General features: G+C 47.5%; 1 protein-coding gene across 1 annotated transcript in view; it reads left to right on the top strand.

Moving 5' to 3' along the window:
- EXOC3L1 (exocyst complex component 3 like 1) overlaps positions 1 to 17,300 on the top strand; it is a 123,718-nt gene that overhangs the window by 69,836 nt on the left and 36,582 nt on the right. The window contains exon 6 of the mRNA XM_069217303.1: positions 1,231 to 1,356. Within this exon, the coding sequence (XP_069073404.1) occupies positions 1,231 to 1,356 (126 nt within the window). The remainder of the gene's footprint in view (positions 1 to 1,230; positions 1,357 to 17,300) is intronic.

A 17,300-nucleotide genomic window follows, 5' to 3' on the forward strand; every position in this document is an offset into this window, starting at 1 on the left:
TGGTGGTCCCAAACTGTACAGCCTACTTCAAATCCAATCATATCATAGGAACCCTATACCTGTCAAAATGGACCTAACCTTGCCCAGCAACACTCATAAGGATGACTACTCCGGTGAAGCATTTCACATTCTTGGGGCCCCGTGATGGACTTCTCCATAGTTTATTCCACTTTTGCCTTAAACCTTACTTCCCCTCAGGCGGAGACGATAAAACCTGATTGTACCGTACATGCGTTTTTAATTCGGTTTGCTCTGTGTGCCTTGATCGGCTGAGTTGTTGCACCGGAAGGTACTGTGCCATATGCCATCTTCTCTTGCAGGTGTCTGCAGTCTCATTTGCCTCCACCTAGCTCATGTCTCAGGCAGAGAGTACAGGCATGCATTTGTCCTTTCTCAGGCTTAAAATATCCAAACATTGCTTACAGGTAAATCGAACTGTAAAGGTTATAAATACAACCATTACAGTGATCTACCACGCTATACACAGTGAATGATACAGGAATAATTTTTAATATTGACAATGCTAAAAAGTGTCCTCCCAAACATGCCATGGCTTGTGCTATGTACCTTTGCAATGCACGCATGTGCTCTGTCTCTCTCTAATACTGTCTGTCGGTCTCTCCCCTCTACATCTCCCTCCTGCTTTTCTTTTGCTCATCACTCTCACTATTTTTGTTGAATTTTCATGTCTTGCCAGGCACCCGCCAGGATGCTGTGCCGCACAATTTTTTGTAAAACACCCCAGATAACATCCCTTTATCAATACAAGGGGTGAGTGCTCCAGATCCAGCAAGTGCTGAGGAAACCTCTATTCCTTTCTCTCTCCAAATGTAGAAATAGTCCAGTACACTGGTGACACATATAAGAGCACAACGGCTGTTACTAGAGCACTTTGATGTATGCAACAGATATTGAGAGGTGATATATGTCCTTCCTAAGTGCACTCAAGGAGAATATACTGTGTGCAAATCACACAAAGGCACTTAAGATGGGTACATATGTTATCACGAAATACATTCTTACAGGGTTGGGTGTGAATTAGGTAGAGGTATTATGAGTAGCTTCCTGCTGAGCTGTGGTAGGTAGCTTCCAGCTGGCAGGCAGCTGTTGAGTGCAAGGAAGTGCACTTTGTAGGTAATGGAAGGGTTTTGATTGTTAGAATCAAGGAGCACTCCTGTTTCTATATTTTTTCATGCTTCTATATGCCTTCTTTTATATTTTGGTCAACAGGCTGACATGGTTGAATGGATGCAAAAAACTCTAGAGGTGGAATTTAGTGATTGGTTCAGGGATGAGGAACCAGAGCTGGACCATGAAGGGTTTTACCAGTCCACCCTACCGGTTATCATTCTGCAGGTAAGCCACATCCATGAATAAACCAATGAGTAATGGTCTACAAAGTACATACCTCACCTTGAGTCTTGTATTCGAGGGTACAATCAGGTTTCAATGTGCCAGCTACAGCAATACTTTCACTATGTAGTCAGTAGGTTACTGATGTGAAGACCCTGTGGACTCCGCTTAATTTCTATAGATGTTGGGTACCAGTACATATTTTAGGGGATTTAGATTTATTTTTCATCATCTGACTTTGACCCAGAACAAGAGAAAGGAAGGCAGAAGATAGAGAAGGAAGGAGAATAGTAAGATAGCAAAACCACGACAAAGGGAGAAAGTGGGGCTGAAATAGAACCTGCAGTGGAGAGCCAAAGAGACATGAAGTGCAGGCTGGTGGAATCAAGACTAGACAGCCGTGATATTAGGAAATTGGCATTGGGAACCAATGAACATCTTTGGGCCCCTGCATGTTTTTTTTTTTTTTTTTTTTAATTAAACACTGTCTTTGAGATAGGCAGACAGAATCACAGCCACAGGGGACTCAGCAGTTCCACTGAATGGTGGACAGAAAGAAGCCAATCGTTGTGGATGGGTGATCCATCATCAGACCCTTTAATGGGAATCACCTTGCATCCCATGGAAGCGTCACAAGATTCAGTGACAATTTTCCAACATGGCTCTGTCAAATTTGTGGGCAAAGATTTGTGAAGTTTGCACTTTACGAAGTCTCCAGATTTATCTTTCCCTTCACTGGTCCAAAGTTCTTCTGCACAAATACAGGGGAGTAGCTTCATGGGGGCTTTGGAGGTGCCCCACTCCTGTAATAAATTAAGTCTCATATTTAAAGTGGGGTTATTTAAGCCCAGTCAGGCCTGCGACTGTCTTATCAGGTTTCACATGGGATGAGCAAGGGCGTAGCTTCAGGGGGATTGTTTGGGGTGTTACACCCTCCTAATAAATGTATTATGTAAGAAACAGTTGGGAACAGGTGCTTTCAGTGGTGTATGTCGGATTTCACCTAGGATTTTTACATGCACACACAGACTAAAACACACTCTCTCCTCTGTGTTTTGAAGTTCTTTAAAAATGTTGGTTATTTTGCAAAATATTTTAAGTACCACTAAATCCATACTGCTCTCCCTTTCCACTGCCCCTCAAGCCCGATGGCCTGCTTCTCAGATAATGTATGTTAACAAGATATGCCAGTATGATTGTTGGGAAATCTGAAGCTCAACCACCCCCAATCCTACTGACCGAGCTAGCAGGGTGTGGGTTTTCTATCAATGGTGCATACTCCAGATGTGAATGACAACTTCCTAGTGTCACTACAGAACAAAACATACTGCTCAGCCAGGGGTCATGACGCTGCTGAGTTTATTTACTATTGCCCATGCTCACAGCACCAACCAGTTAAGTCTCAAGTCTGCAGTAGTCTGCACGCTCAAAGTTTGAGCGCGAAACAGACCGTGAAGACAGTGGAGGAGGAACAAGACATGTTTGGTGACCTCTGAATATTGTCAGAGAAGGGCTGGCAAGGAGTTCAGTTCACGAGGAGGGCGTGGCCAAGCCACCTAACATGGCGGGCGCGAGCTAGAAGAGCTCTGCGCCGCAGCTGGCGAAAACACCATCTAGGTGGGGGCGCGGGGAGAATGCGGCCCCCTGCGCTGATTGTCTGAGCTCGGGAGAGGCATCGGAACTCCCTGGGCCGCTCCTCGGGCAACCCTGACTCCTGGAAGACCCCGCGGCCGTGAGGGCCACGCCGCGGGACAGAGCAGCGAGGAAGGGAGCGCGAACAAAGAGAAACGACGGACGCGGCCGGAGCCGCATGCGGAGATCGAACTGCGGCTGGTCTCCCCACCGTGCACGCCTCAACACAAACGGTGAGAGGAGCGTCCCCACCTCCCCCCCCCTCTTCGCACAGAATAAAAGACAACGGGCGCCCAATTGGGACGGCGACGTGGCTGAGAGCGGTGCCCGGGGCCCCCCTCTTCTCCATGTGCTCTGTTGCGGCCGGCCGCTGGGGACACCAACGGGGCCCTGAATGAAGTGACGGACTGGTGGGGAGGAACGAGGGGCCCTACTGTGAGGGCGTGCAGGGGCTGGGAGACCCCCCTGAACACCAACCTCATATAGGGGGAGGGGCGGTCGGCGAGGGGAAGAGGGAGAGAAAACAAAAGGAAAACGAACGCAGGCCCCTCATGAGAGCTATTGCGTACCACGCCAAAAGACACCCATTGCCCCCTCTCTTCCCTGCTTATCCCACATTCGGTGTGGGTGAGGCAGCTGGACCTAGAAAGCCGAACTTGGTGGCCATCCACTGAAAGGCCCAATCGTGTGAATAGAAGTGGACCTGAGACGACGCGAGATCCCCTTTGTGGCGGAAACTCAAGAGGAAGCGTTAACCAACAGGGCTGCACGTGCTGTCGTGGGGACACAGTCTCAGCACCCCGACAAGCGGGCCTGACCCCCCTCGAATCAAGCACAAGACTCCAGCGAGGAAGGTACAGCACTGAAGCCACGCAACTCACCACACCCGAAAGATAAACGAAACACTACTGAGACGTTTCCGCCAAAAGTAATCTCCCACAGGCCTACCTAAAAACGGGAATCCACGCCAAAGACCCAGAAAAGACTAATAGTACGGAAACCCTTCACCAAATAGCCGGGAACTAATAACGCACAGCACACCCCATCAACAACTTGCCAATGAACATTAGTTCGCAGTATGTAGTGTGCACGTCAACAATCTGAGTATAAGGGGACGACCAGAAACTAAACTAATCTCCCAACAAACTAAACCATGGCCGGAGTTGGACGGCTCCGCTCTGGAGCAGGATCTGGAAAAATACAAGACTTCTCAACTCAAGATAACCAAAAATTAGATGCGGTGCTTGCTGCGGTGGAGCACATCGGGGACTCCCTGGAGCGCGCTCGCACGTCCTTAGAAGCCAAGATAGACAGAGTAGCAAGTGATCTCACTCTCCTACACGCGGACAACCGCAAACTGTCAGACAGAACCAAGGAGATCGAAACCACAATACAGGAACTAACGCCTGCGACCACTCAGCTGAAAACAGGAATGGAAGACATACGAGCCAGAGTGGCAGAATTGGAGCGGCGAGCAGAGGACGCGGAGGGCCGATCCAGAAGGAACAATATACGAGTAGTAAACCTACCGGAGGGCACGGAAGGGTGAGATCCGATGACCTATTCGGAGACTTGGCTGCGAGAGTTGGTACCAGATGGAACGCTCACCCATTTTTTTTTCTGTGGAGCGCGCTCACCGGGTCCCGACCTGTGCTAGACCACCGGGGAGCGCTCCGCTCCCATTTATAATACGCCTCCTCCACTACGCGGATAGAGACATTATACTACGAACAGTAAGAGCAGCGCCGCCACCCAAAATAGACGGCTTGCAAATACTATTGTTTCCAGACTACACCCTAACAGTGCAGAGGGATCGGGCCTCTTATCTTCCTGTGAAACGTAAGCTGCGATCACTGGGCCTAAACTATTCACTACTATTCCCAGCCAAACTTCGTGTAGTGGCTAAGGACAAAACGCACTTTTTCTCCACCGCCGAGGCAACATGGGAATGGCTCGAATCGACAGGACTGTCAATGGGTGACACGCCAGAGCGAACCGAACAAGCACCTCGGTTCAGGCCCGGCCGAAATAAGCGGGACCGAAAAAGAAACACAACCCGTACGGAACCACCCAAATGTGCCCCAGACCTGGAACAACTAATCCGAGAAAGAAGAGAGGCGATACACACCGCAACAGCAATGGCCACATCCCCCCCGAACTCTGGCTCAGACACAGAAATCTCACAAATAACCAGCGACCGCCCCCCTACACCGGATTGTTTATCGGAATCAGGCTCTATCGAGGGACCCCCTGTGACACCGGCCACTGCGGACGAAATCTTCTAAAAACTCCTGCGCAACGTAAAATCACACTATCTAATAAGAGACACTCAGCCTGAGACGCGCTCACGGGGCGCCCCTGTGGGCGTGCAAGCAGCCAGCACAGCTAAGAGATGCCCATCTCAATCCATGAGGAACTATGAACGCACAGCTGATGATAGTGACAGCTTTGGTCACGGAACTACCCCCCCTCCTCCTCCTCTCCTCCTTTTTTCGCATTGTTGTTGGTTCTTCTCCCTGATGCACATATATACCGGGGGTCCCTCCTGCGCCCCCACCGATCTTCCTAGTTATCCGTCCTAGCCGGACTACAAAGCCAAAGACTACACCATCTCCTGGCATACCTGGCCTACCCCTACAACTCCTATCGGTGGAGTCCGGAAATGCATAGACATGCATTTGCACGTCCTTGTCTTTGTTATAATGTTTGGGCGGTGACCCGTTGTTTAACTGCTCTGATAGTATTAACCGAGTTTTGTTTTTGCCGATGTCCATACATAACCTTTTTAAACTCCAACTGGGAATGGAAAGTTAACGAAATAGCACAACGCAGGAAACACAGGTGGGCGAGGGGGGAAAAAGACCTAACACTTCACACATGGCTACATACACAACAATTACCTGGAACGTAAGAGGTATACATACACCCAAACGGCGATATGCCATCTACTCCTACCTTAAAAGACACTCAGTTCAAATAGCGCTCCTACAAGAGACACACCTAATAGACCAGGAAATCCCCCGACTGCGCCAGCGCTGGAGAGGGCAATTATACGCGTCAGGATACTCTGCTTATGCCAGGGGTACGCTTATCTGGATAAGGGCAGGCATCCCCTTTGCGATGGAAGAACAAACCATAGACCCGCAGGGTAGATATGTACTCGTCAAAGGGAAACTGTCAGGACGCACAATCATATTGGGCTGAATATATGCCCCAAACACAGACGAAACTACCTTTCTACACACCCTAACACGCCATCTGGCACACTGGAGCACACTCCCGTGGATACTTGGGGGAGACTTTAACAGCGTGCAAGACATAAAACTAGACCGCTCCTTCCCGCCACTGCCAACATCCCCAGTGGTGGCTGCCTCACGAGGCCTGGTAAACTGGACTCAGCAATGGCAACTAATAGAAGTATGGAGACAAAAACACAGGGAGAACAGAACCTACTCCTTCTACTCCGCCCCGCATTCCTTACACGCACGATTAGACTACATATTCTGCACCGCGAGCCTTGCCCCAGTAGTAGAGAACCCGGTGTACATGGGGCGCACACACTCGGATCATAACCCCTTAACAGCGCGGCTGCGCTGGGGTTCTGCCCGCCCACCTATCCCCACGTGGAAACTGAGGCCAGAACTCCTAGAAGATGCTGATTTTAGAGCATCGCTAAGCGCTGCAATTCTAGAATATTTTGAACAAAATGAAGGCACTGCCACCTCGGGACTAATCGAATGGGATGCATTTAAAGTTTTTATCCGAGGGCACTGCCTAGCAAACCCAGTGCAACATGCGCAAAACCATTGAACGCGATATGGCCCAAATAGAGCGGGTTTTACCACAATCAGAAGATTAAATCACCAATAACCAAACTGAAAAGGCGAGACTAGCAGCGCTGCACACAGATCACCAGACACTACTAGAGCGTCTGAGATGCCTAAACTACAGCGCACACTCCGCGAGAACCCATGCATCAGCGGATAAGGCAGGTAAATTACTCGCCTGGCTGATACGACGGGACTGTGAGAGAAAACCAATAATGGAAATTCGCTCACAAACAGGGGAAATAGTATGCACACCTGCAGAGATACAAACCAAATTTATAAGACACTATACAACCCTCTACACCACAAGGATGACCCCTGGAGAAGACCCCAGTGTGGAATTTCTTGCCAAAGTGAAACTCCCAAAACTAAAAAACAACCAGATTGAAACTCTCGAGGCACCTCTTGATCTAGAGGAGATCAAAGCCAGTATCAAGGACCTCAATCCAGGCAAGACGCCAGGTCCAGATGGGCTACCAGCAGACTTCTATAAAGCATTTGCCATACATCTGGCGCCTAAATTACTTTGGGTATACGAGACAGCCGAACAAAGGGGCCACCTGTCGGATACACAAAGGGAGGCATTAGTTGTCTCTCTTTCTAAACCTGGAAGAGACCCAATAGATATGGGCTCATACAGACCGCTAGCAATGCTAAACACTGATTATAAAATACTAGCCAAGATATTAGCGACAAGACTGGCACCAAGCGTGCCAGAACTGATACATCCTGACCAAAATGGATTTGTACCAGCCAGAGACACCTCCCAAAATATCAGAAGATTGTTCCGGGTTATGGAATATGCCAGACAGGCCTGGCCACGGGCGGGCTGCCTGCTCCTTGACCTGGAGAAAGCTTTTGACTCTCTGGAATGGCCTTACTTATTCAAGGTGCTGCAAAAATACGACATGGGACCATTTTTTACCCGCCTAACTAAACTACTATACACCAGACCAACGATAAGGGTGGGTCTGGGCCCTGAGATATCAGAACCAATCCGGGTGGGCAGAGGCACGAGACAGGGCTGCCCCCTTTCACCGTTACTATTCTCACTCGCAATGGAGCCTCTAGCGGCCACCCTACGCGAAGAGGGATCCAACTGGTGAATACCTTTGGGAGACGGCTTACACATAGTGTTATTATATGCTGACGACCTCCTGCTATACTTTAGAGACATCACGCGAATCCCGCAAAGGGTTGACACACTCTTGCGGCACTTTGCGCAGTTATCAGGTCTTAGGGTCAATTGGTCTAAGTCGAGCCTCTTCCCATTCGACCCAGGCCTATCAAACCCAAGACTCACCCTAGCCGAAAGCCCAGTCCTCTGGCAGCCAAACACCTTTAAATACTTGGGCATTAGGATCTACCATAGCGAAGAAGATATATTCGAGGGTAATCTAGTAAAAGCAACATCCTCAGTCAGATCCCAAATGACTTTCTGGAGAACACTGCCACTATCAGTGGCGGGTAGGATAGCACTCCTAAAAATGGTGGTGCTCTCGCGACTCTTGTATTTCTTTTCTAACCTACCACATTACGTCTCCCCTGCCTTCTTTAAGACACTGGAAACAGGGCTGAGAGAATTTATATGGAATAATGGTCGCTGTAGAGTAGCCCTAAAAAAGCTGTACCTACCGACTGACAAGGGTGGGCTCGCGGTCCCCAACCTGGAACACTATTACCTAGCAGCCCAACTTCAGTGGCTATCCAGATGACTGGCTGGTAAACAACTGACCGATACAGCAACAGAGACAAGACCATACTTGCTCCAACAAATACAGCATTTATTTCACCCGATCACACACCCGCGAACCCCTCAACAAATGTTCTTTAGAACAGCTCATAAAGGCTATCATAGATCACTTCGCCTTACGAAGCCGTTGATTCCATTCGCACCGGCACTAGCACTGGTGGGCACACCAAGGGGCACTAGGATCACATCAGACACAGAACTGCGCACATGGCATGAGCTAGAATTACACACACTAGGTGACATATACGACGACAACCAACTATTACCGTTTGCCAAGCTCCAAGAAATGGGGCTCCCGCCCGGCCAATTCCTCCTATATTGCTCACTGGTGGGATCTTTGAGTTCCAGGTGGGGAGACATCACAACACTTCCACCCACCCACCTGTTGATTCAATACCTGCAGGTGGTGGGCTGCGGCCAACACCAGGTCAGGTGGTTAGCGGATGCCCTGAGAATCCAAACTGCCCCTGAAAACGACACATTACGTATGACATGGGGAACAGACTCGGGCGAACCCATCGCGATAACAAAATGGAGAACTGCCATCTCAGGCCACCTTAACATACCACGTAACTCGTGATTTAAGCTAATCCAGTATTATATTGTGAACAGAGCCTACCTCACACCTGCACGCGTAAACAAATATTTTAACCGCCAGGACGCAGCCTGCCCTAGATGCAGTGAGATTGGAGTAGACATGCTGCACATGATCTGGTCCTGTCCTAACCTAGACACCTACTGGAAGGAGGTGATTGACAACCTAGCCACATGCATTACACAACAAATACCCTTTACGTGGGAGACTTGCATCCTGGGACTATTCCCAAGAAGCAAGCAACACAGAGCAGAAACACGCTTCATAGATCTGGGACTAATTGTCGCAAAACGGCTGGTAACCCAAAGGTGGAAATCTCCAGACCCCCCACCGATACAGGCCTGGAGACGCTCACTCAGGGTGTGGGCGGGAGCAGAGCACCTAGCACTCAAACGCGAAGAAACCCTAGGGCTACGTCAGTACCCGATCTCCGTCGACTGGGAGGGCCTCCTAACCCAACTACATAACACCGAATCACACCCAACAGGGGAAAGATAGACTACCGCTAACTTAAAAATCACAAATGAGAAGACCACACCACGTAAGAGAATAAAACACACAGCGTAACTGAACAAACTAAGACACTGAGAACCGAGAAGGGTATAAGTAACGACTTCTACAAAACACCCCAACTCCCTCGCCTACAAACTGAATCGTCACTATAAATTCCCAACCTGGCATGAAAACAGCGAAATTTAAATCAATCACATAGATATGAACATCAGTTAAAGTTATCGTTACACAAGTTCCTCTGTTCTTTCAACCCTCTTCATTTTAAAGTTAATCTATATGAAAAACATAATGGCTGCCCTCTATACTTTTCTCGATCACACGCTGCAGTCTGACACCCCGGAAAAAACATTATCACCTCTACAAAAATAGCAGCTGTGATTAACAACAAAACAATTGCAAAGACACAACGTAGCAAATGTCGTATAAATGAGACATCGTGGTAATAAAAATATGCATAAATATGAACAACGAATGCACATTATACTCCACTGTATTAAACACTAACTGAGATAAGATGAGAAATGTAAACTAACAAAAAAAATAACAATAAACAGATTTATGGAAAAAAGGAGTTCAGTTCATGAGGTAATCACATGCCGTACTTCATATTATGTAAACTGCCATTTATTAGGACAAGCTTGCAAACATTTCAACCTCTTCAACATTTATCATAACATCAAAATATCTTTGAACGTAATCTCTTTCTCCATCCACCATTCTTCAACCACCCCAAGCTTTCACCCCAGCTCACCTTCTTGCTTCGCTCTTACTTTCACCTTTCTCTCAATAACCTCCTTTAATTCCTAGTCTCTTTCTCACTTCTTTTTCCCACACATCGTCCAATGAAGCCTCTTTCTCCTGTTACCAACATCCTCCAGACCATCTTCCTTTGCCTGTGCTTCATCACCCCCCTCTCTGACCTGTAGATATACCCACAGCTAGCTAACTCTCCCTCCCCCATTACTTCCCAAGCCTTGCAACCTGTCCTACTATGGCAACCTGTCAGCACACAAACCAACCAGGCCCATCCCTTCTAGATATTTTAGGGGGGCAGGTGGCCAAACTTTAAACCTCCCCCCTGGTGGTTCGCAAGGAGTCAGGGAGAGGCTGTAACCTCTCTCTTGTCTCCTTAGATTATTTTCTCAAAACCTTGCCCCGCCCACTACCCACCTGTCCTGTCCGGGCCTTGTAATACCCCATGAAGTTTCACGAGGGAAGACTAGGCTGTGCCTATTGCTTCCCCCCCGGTACCATGTATTGCAAGCTCATACGGAGATCAGAAGGTTAATTAAAACAAACTGATAAAGGGTATTGCTGGGTACGTAATAACTTCTTGCCACTGTGAAGCAGAATGTTGCTGCTAATGAAAGTGCGAGGATTTATTCCTGAATCTTACATGATTGCCGACTTTTCACTTACACACAAATGGGTTTTCGAAAGATATTGAGGGGCATATTTATACTCCGTTTGCGCCGAATTAGCGTCGTTTTTTTCGACGCAAATTCGGCGCAAAACTAACGCCATATTTATACTTTGGCGTTAGACGCGTCTAGCGCCAAAGTATGAGGAAAGAGCGTCATTTTTTGCGTGAACGCCTTCCTTGCGTTAATGAGATGCAAGGTAGGCGTTCCCGTCTAAAAAAATGACTGCGCCGCAAATGCGTCGTATTTATACTCCCGGGCAAAAATGACGCCCGGGAGTGGGCGGGGCAAAAAAACCCGCATTTGCGCCGGATTTTAGCGCCTGGGTCAGGGCAGGCGTTAAGGGACCTGTGGACTCAAAATGAGCCCACAGCTGCCCTCCCATGCCCCCAGGGACCCCCCCTGCCACCCTTGCCCACCCCAGGAGGACACCCAAGGATGGAGGGACCCACCCCAGGGACATTCAGGTAAGTATAATTTTTTTTTTTTAATATTTTTTTTTGGCATAGGGGGGCCTGATTTGTGCCCCCCTACATGCCTCAATGCCCAATGACCATGCCCAGGGGACATAAGTCCCCTGGGCATGGCCATTGGGCAAGGGGGCATGACTCCTGTCTTTACTAAGACAGGAGTCATGTAAATGGCGTCTGGGCGTCGTTAAAAATGGCGCAAATCGGGTGGAGGCGATTTTTTGCGTCAACCTGACTTGCACCATTTTTAAGACGCCCTAGCGCCATTTTTCCCAACGCCGGCGCTGCCTGGTGTACGTGTTTTTTTTCCACGCACACCAGGCAGCGCCGGTCTGCTTGCGCCGGCTAACGCCATTCAATAAACTGCGTTAGCGCAGTTTAGCGTCAAAAAGTATAAATACGGGACTGAATGTGAAAAAGTTCCTGAATTCTTGTTCATATTTTTGTGCGTTTTATAACACACACACACACACTTGTGAGGCTTTTGAGAGTATGTATTAACCGAACTTATGACCTGCAGACTACACAAAGACCACTGCAGAAGGCAATCGGCTTCCTGAGTTGTATCACTGAAATGGGACCCTGTAACTTACAGGTGACAAGTTTTTAAGGCCTAAAATCAACATTGATTTGTTTGACAACTTTTCTCAATGCCCTTTTACACAACATACAGATACCTAAATACTTAGATTTGAAGGACAACAAGAATTTTGTTCAGGATGATGTCCACCATCCTACTGACATCTCCTTGAAACATCTACCCTCTTAGAAAAAAGCTGAGTCCCATTTTTACCCCTAGGCCCCATTTGTTAATTTTGCCATCTCTGTGGTCTGCCTGGACAGTGCAGCTGTTGCCAGACAGTTATGTTAGTACAATTAGAGAAGAACTTTGGTACCACCTCATGCTGGGAGCCAGGAGGGCATTTTTTGATTGGACTAAAGATGTTACTTTCATTTAAAAAAGTGCTTGCCTTCCACACAGCTGTGGTTTTTTGTCTATTCATTCAGCAGCCTGAGCCCAAACTTCCAGGGGCACACGTATAACATTGTAATGGTATTGAAGCGTCTTAGATAACTAGATAATGTATGTTGTTATCCCTCTGGCAGCAGCACAAATGGGAGGAGGGCAGTCATTAACCAACATGGATATTTAGGTTTTCCTTGACAATGAAACTGTCAATTGAACTTTTAACCCATACCAACATTATCCTACAGTTCTTTGCTTCCACACAAATACATATAAATTCCCATGCTATTTACTTGTAATGTTACACATTACCATACAACATTCAGTAAAAGCCAGACCTATTGGCATTGCCAATGCTTGTTTTTTGTTGGGTATGCTGGTTTTTGGGAATTCCCGGAATAACACCCACTGAATCACACTGAACGAAGTAATGCCCTGCACACATAATGGTCACTATAAACAAGCTCGGTCAACTTGGAAAATGTATGCAGAATTCTTCTCCGCACGCTTACCTTTCTCAACACATTTTCTGTACACAAAGATATTGCACAAGAGAGCACCGACATATTTCTGAAAATTATATTTTCTGAAGAGCCATTTTGTTAGTGTTAAATGAGGATGCATGTATTATAAATTGTCGAAAACCTTTGGATTTCACGAAAAATGTAGTAAAATAAAAACACTTCATATGCGTCACAAAGATTGCATTTAAAGAATTTGCACGCTCCTAGCCCTGAGTAACCAAATGAGCTCCTAAAAACTCAGCTCTGTTAGTTATGCTGCATTGCCCAACAATGGAGCGATATTGAAGCAGAGGAAACTGACTCTCAATTTAGCACATCATGTTTTCCTGTTTTCCTATCAGGAGGAGGAATGTAACATTTTTATACACCCTTTCTCGAATGGCGGATTGCTTTTTCAGTAACAGGCAAACTATGCTTGAGCCTGGATGTTACAGTAAGCGACGAAAAACGAGTTTATGCAAATTAGTGGAAAGAAACAAGTTGTATCCCTGTTTTTATAAAAGCAGCTGGTACTGACCTTTGATTAGGGACGTCACAGAAAGCAGAATCATGCGCAGTACATGCTTCATGTCTTCCATTGATGCACACAGGAAACATTGGCAGATCGTTAGCTAGTCAGTCAGAAAATCACCACCGGGGGAACACAATGTTTTTTTTTTTTTTAAACACAGTTACTGCTCATGCAGAATTGGATGCACTACATAAGGAGTTTATGTGAGTAAAAATGCAGTGCAAGAGGGTGACCGTAAAGTAGGATGTTTATGGTAGACTCAATTTCCTTATCTACTTGGATCTCCTAAAATCTGGCACAAAACGTTCTATGCTGATTGTTAGACACCACACAACTCCCAAGTCATCACTGTTCTCTTTGACACCCCCAGACCGTCTCTGTTTTTAAGCAAACACAACTTTGCATTCTTGGACAGTGAAACCTACAATAGTGCTGTTCACTAAATCGCAGTTACCATTGGAAAGCGTCACACAAGAAATGGGGCCGCCTATGTGGAAACACTGGCAGTCTAGACTGCTATTGGTAATGAAAATACAAATATTGACTGGCATCTGTAAACTGAAATCAAAATTTAATTTTTTTCTAGTCACAGTTAATACAGAGCTAAGATTTAAAACAATATGTTAGTTGCATGTGTAGCTGTAGATACACATGCTGTGCGTAATCCTGCCACCTACTGTGGGGCCCGGACATGTGCTGCTTGTTTATGTTTGAATAAGTCTTTTTGAGACTCCACCTATTGTAAATAATGCAAATGGGCATCGGCTCCATAGTTAGATTGGTTTTTTTCCACTGTTGAGTTCATATGTGTATACAAGAGCTCCGGTTTGATACCACTTGCTGTTCTTGCTGGGCCTTCAGCACCATCCCTCGTTGGTTCAAACAATCCCAATTTTCGATAGCATCACCCTCGACAGGTGAGAATGTCCATGTGATGGAAAGGACTCCTTTTCGATTCTGGCCATTTTGCTATGGCAATTATCCCGGGAAAGACTTCCACGAAGTTTGTAAATTGAGCCTGTCCCCTGATCGCGAAGAGGAATCCGGTGCAGCATATCTTGCGTTCCATAACAAGAAGACCCTTCGAAACTGAAGGGTGCTTCACATTACCTCGGCTTCAATGACACAGTGCAGGGGAGAAAAGGACACTCCAGGCATTTTTGGCAAGGCCATACTTGGAGTTGAAAGCTTGGGAGTCGAAACCCACTTTGGAGCATTGTGGACACCGACTCTCTTTGGCTCCATTCAGGCCATGTTTGGAGGAGTTTGAGCAGCCCATCATGCAGTGGCACCAGGAACATCCAGACACTGGCCAGCAGAGGATCCACATCCAGCTGGGTACAGGCAAGATCCTGGCTAAGCCTGCTCTGCCACCCAAGATTCCCCAAATGATGGAAACCTACTTTTGAGGAGGCCCTCAACCCTCTTTTGGAGCCAACACACAAAAAGCCTTGGGTCTAGGACAGAGGCACCTTTCCATTGCAGCCTCGCCCTTCCATGCCTACTTCTCCTCCTCCTGCACCCCTCCTCTGTCCCCTCTTATTCATAACTCCCCCTGCTGTCTGTGGACCATCACCCACATTCACCACAGGGATCTCCATATACCTGCTGGAGGCATCTTCAAGGAGCCTGTGAAAGCCATAGTCATCCTTCCCTGGGTTGACAAAATGTTTAAGGCATCTCCTTCTGACCCCCCCCCTACATCAGAGGGAAGGTACCCCTGATTCTGTAGTGGTTCACATGGCCACAAACAGAGCAAATTCCCAGGTCATAGGGTATGCGCCCCCTCCAGACCGGGACAGCAAGAAAATAGATGCTGTAGGCAAGTGTGTTGCAGTACAATCTGCCATGCAATGGTGCATTGCCAACTCTGTGTGCTTGCTATCCTAGTATGATCACGCCCACTGGAACCAGATAGAGGATCTTATTCAAAGAAATACAGCAAGCGAGGGCATGAGTTGGTAACGGAGAGGATGATTATCTCAAATATTAACATTGGGTGCACTCTGGATGCAGTGGACATGGCTGCTCACAGTATTAATTCTAGTCTCCTTCTCCACCACCATGCATGGCTGTGTGTCTCTGGTTTTAAACAAGAGGTCCAGCAAAACCTTCTTGAAGTGCCCTTCGATGGCAACCATCTTTTCGGGTCCCAGGTCGATGAGATGCTCGAAAGGATCGGGAGGGACACTGACACAGCTAAGGCCATAGGTGCCCTATAGACTCCCACAGACTGCGACTCCTTTTGCCGCTCACAGTTTCACGGTGCAGCCAAGACAGCTGACACAGCCAATACTTTCACCAGACAACAGCAGGAGACTCTTCACGAGGTTACTACAGGGGAGGGTATGAAGGGGACAATGCAAGGGTAGAGGCAAAGGAGCAGCTCCTATAGGGGCCACCGCCCAAAAAACAGTGACACTGTCCTCCCCAACCATCCAACCCCTGTTGGAGAGACAGATTGGAGGGGTTTTAGCCTCACTGGAAGAAAATTACCCTGACCAGTTAGTTCTAGACATCATACAGGAGGATTATTGTTTAGAGCTCACCCAAACACTACCAAACATCCCCCCACGCTCACACAAGTTGTCCACAGAACACCGGTGTCTGCTGAAAGAGGAGATGCATGCAATATTTGCCAAAGGAGCCATAGAGCCAGTGCCACCACTACATTGTGACTAAGGGGTGTACTCCCTGTACTTTCTCAGTCTTAACAAAGATGGCTCCCTTCAGGCTTATGCTCAATCTCTGGCCCCTCAAAAAGTCCATCCTGTCTGAACATTTCCACATGGTCACACTTCAGGTTGTCATCTCTCTGTTGCAGCAAGGTGACTTCATGACCACCCTCGACTTGAAGGATGGTTACTTCCAAATTCCCACCCACCCCGCCCATCGAACGTTTCTGCGGGTTGTGGTGAGTGGACTGCATTATCAATTCAAGGTGCTGCCTTTCGGGTTCACAACAGCCACCAGAGTCTTCACCAAGTGTCTAGCCGTGGTAGCAGCTCACCTAAGGTGGGGTGGCATCCACAAGTTCCCTTACCTCGATGACTTGCTGATCAAGAGCGCCACACAGCAGCAATGCCTGGTGCACATGCAAACAACCATAGAACTTCTTGATAAGTTGAGTTTCACATTCAATATATCCAAATATCACCTTCAGTTCCTCCAAGTACAACCTTTTCTCAGGGACACTCTAAACTCAAGGTTGGGGAAGGCTTACACAGTCGTGCCAGGCTTGACAATTTACAATGTCTGCTGCCTCTTTTCCAGCCGGATCGTCAGGTAATAGTCAAGACGGTAATTCATTTGTTAGGTATGATGGTGTCCTACATTGCAAAAGTTCCTCATACAAGGTTATACATGCTTCTCTTACAGTAACACCTAACTGCACAGTAGTCTCAGGCAGAGGGCCTATGGGCTGATCTAGTGTTTATTTACGGCCGCACATATTGCTCTCTGCAGTGGTGGAATGCCAACAACCTGTTGCAGGGATGGCCATCTAGACCCAGTTTATCAGGAGGCAATCACCGTGGACGTCTTACTCACCAGATGGAGAGCCCATATGCAAAATCACACAGTCCAAGGCTTGTGGACGCCTGTGCAGCAGGACTTCCTCAATAACCACCTGGAATTGCTGGCTATTCAATTTTTTCTTTGAGAATTCGTTCCACTCATTCACAACAAGTCCTGCAGGGACAACACCACAGCCATGTTTTACTTACAAAAGGAGG

This window comes from Pleurodeles waltl, chromosome 12, assembly GCF_031143425.1.
Source record: "Pleurodeles waltl isolate 20211129_DDA chromosome 12, aPleWal1.hap1.20221129, whole genome shotgun sequence".
In the NCBI taxonomy this organism is placed as follows: Eukaryota; Metazoa; Chordata; class Amphibia; order Caudata; family Salamandridae; genus Pleurodeles; species Pleurodeles waltl.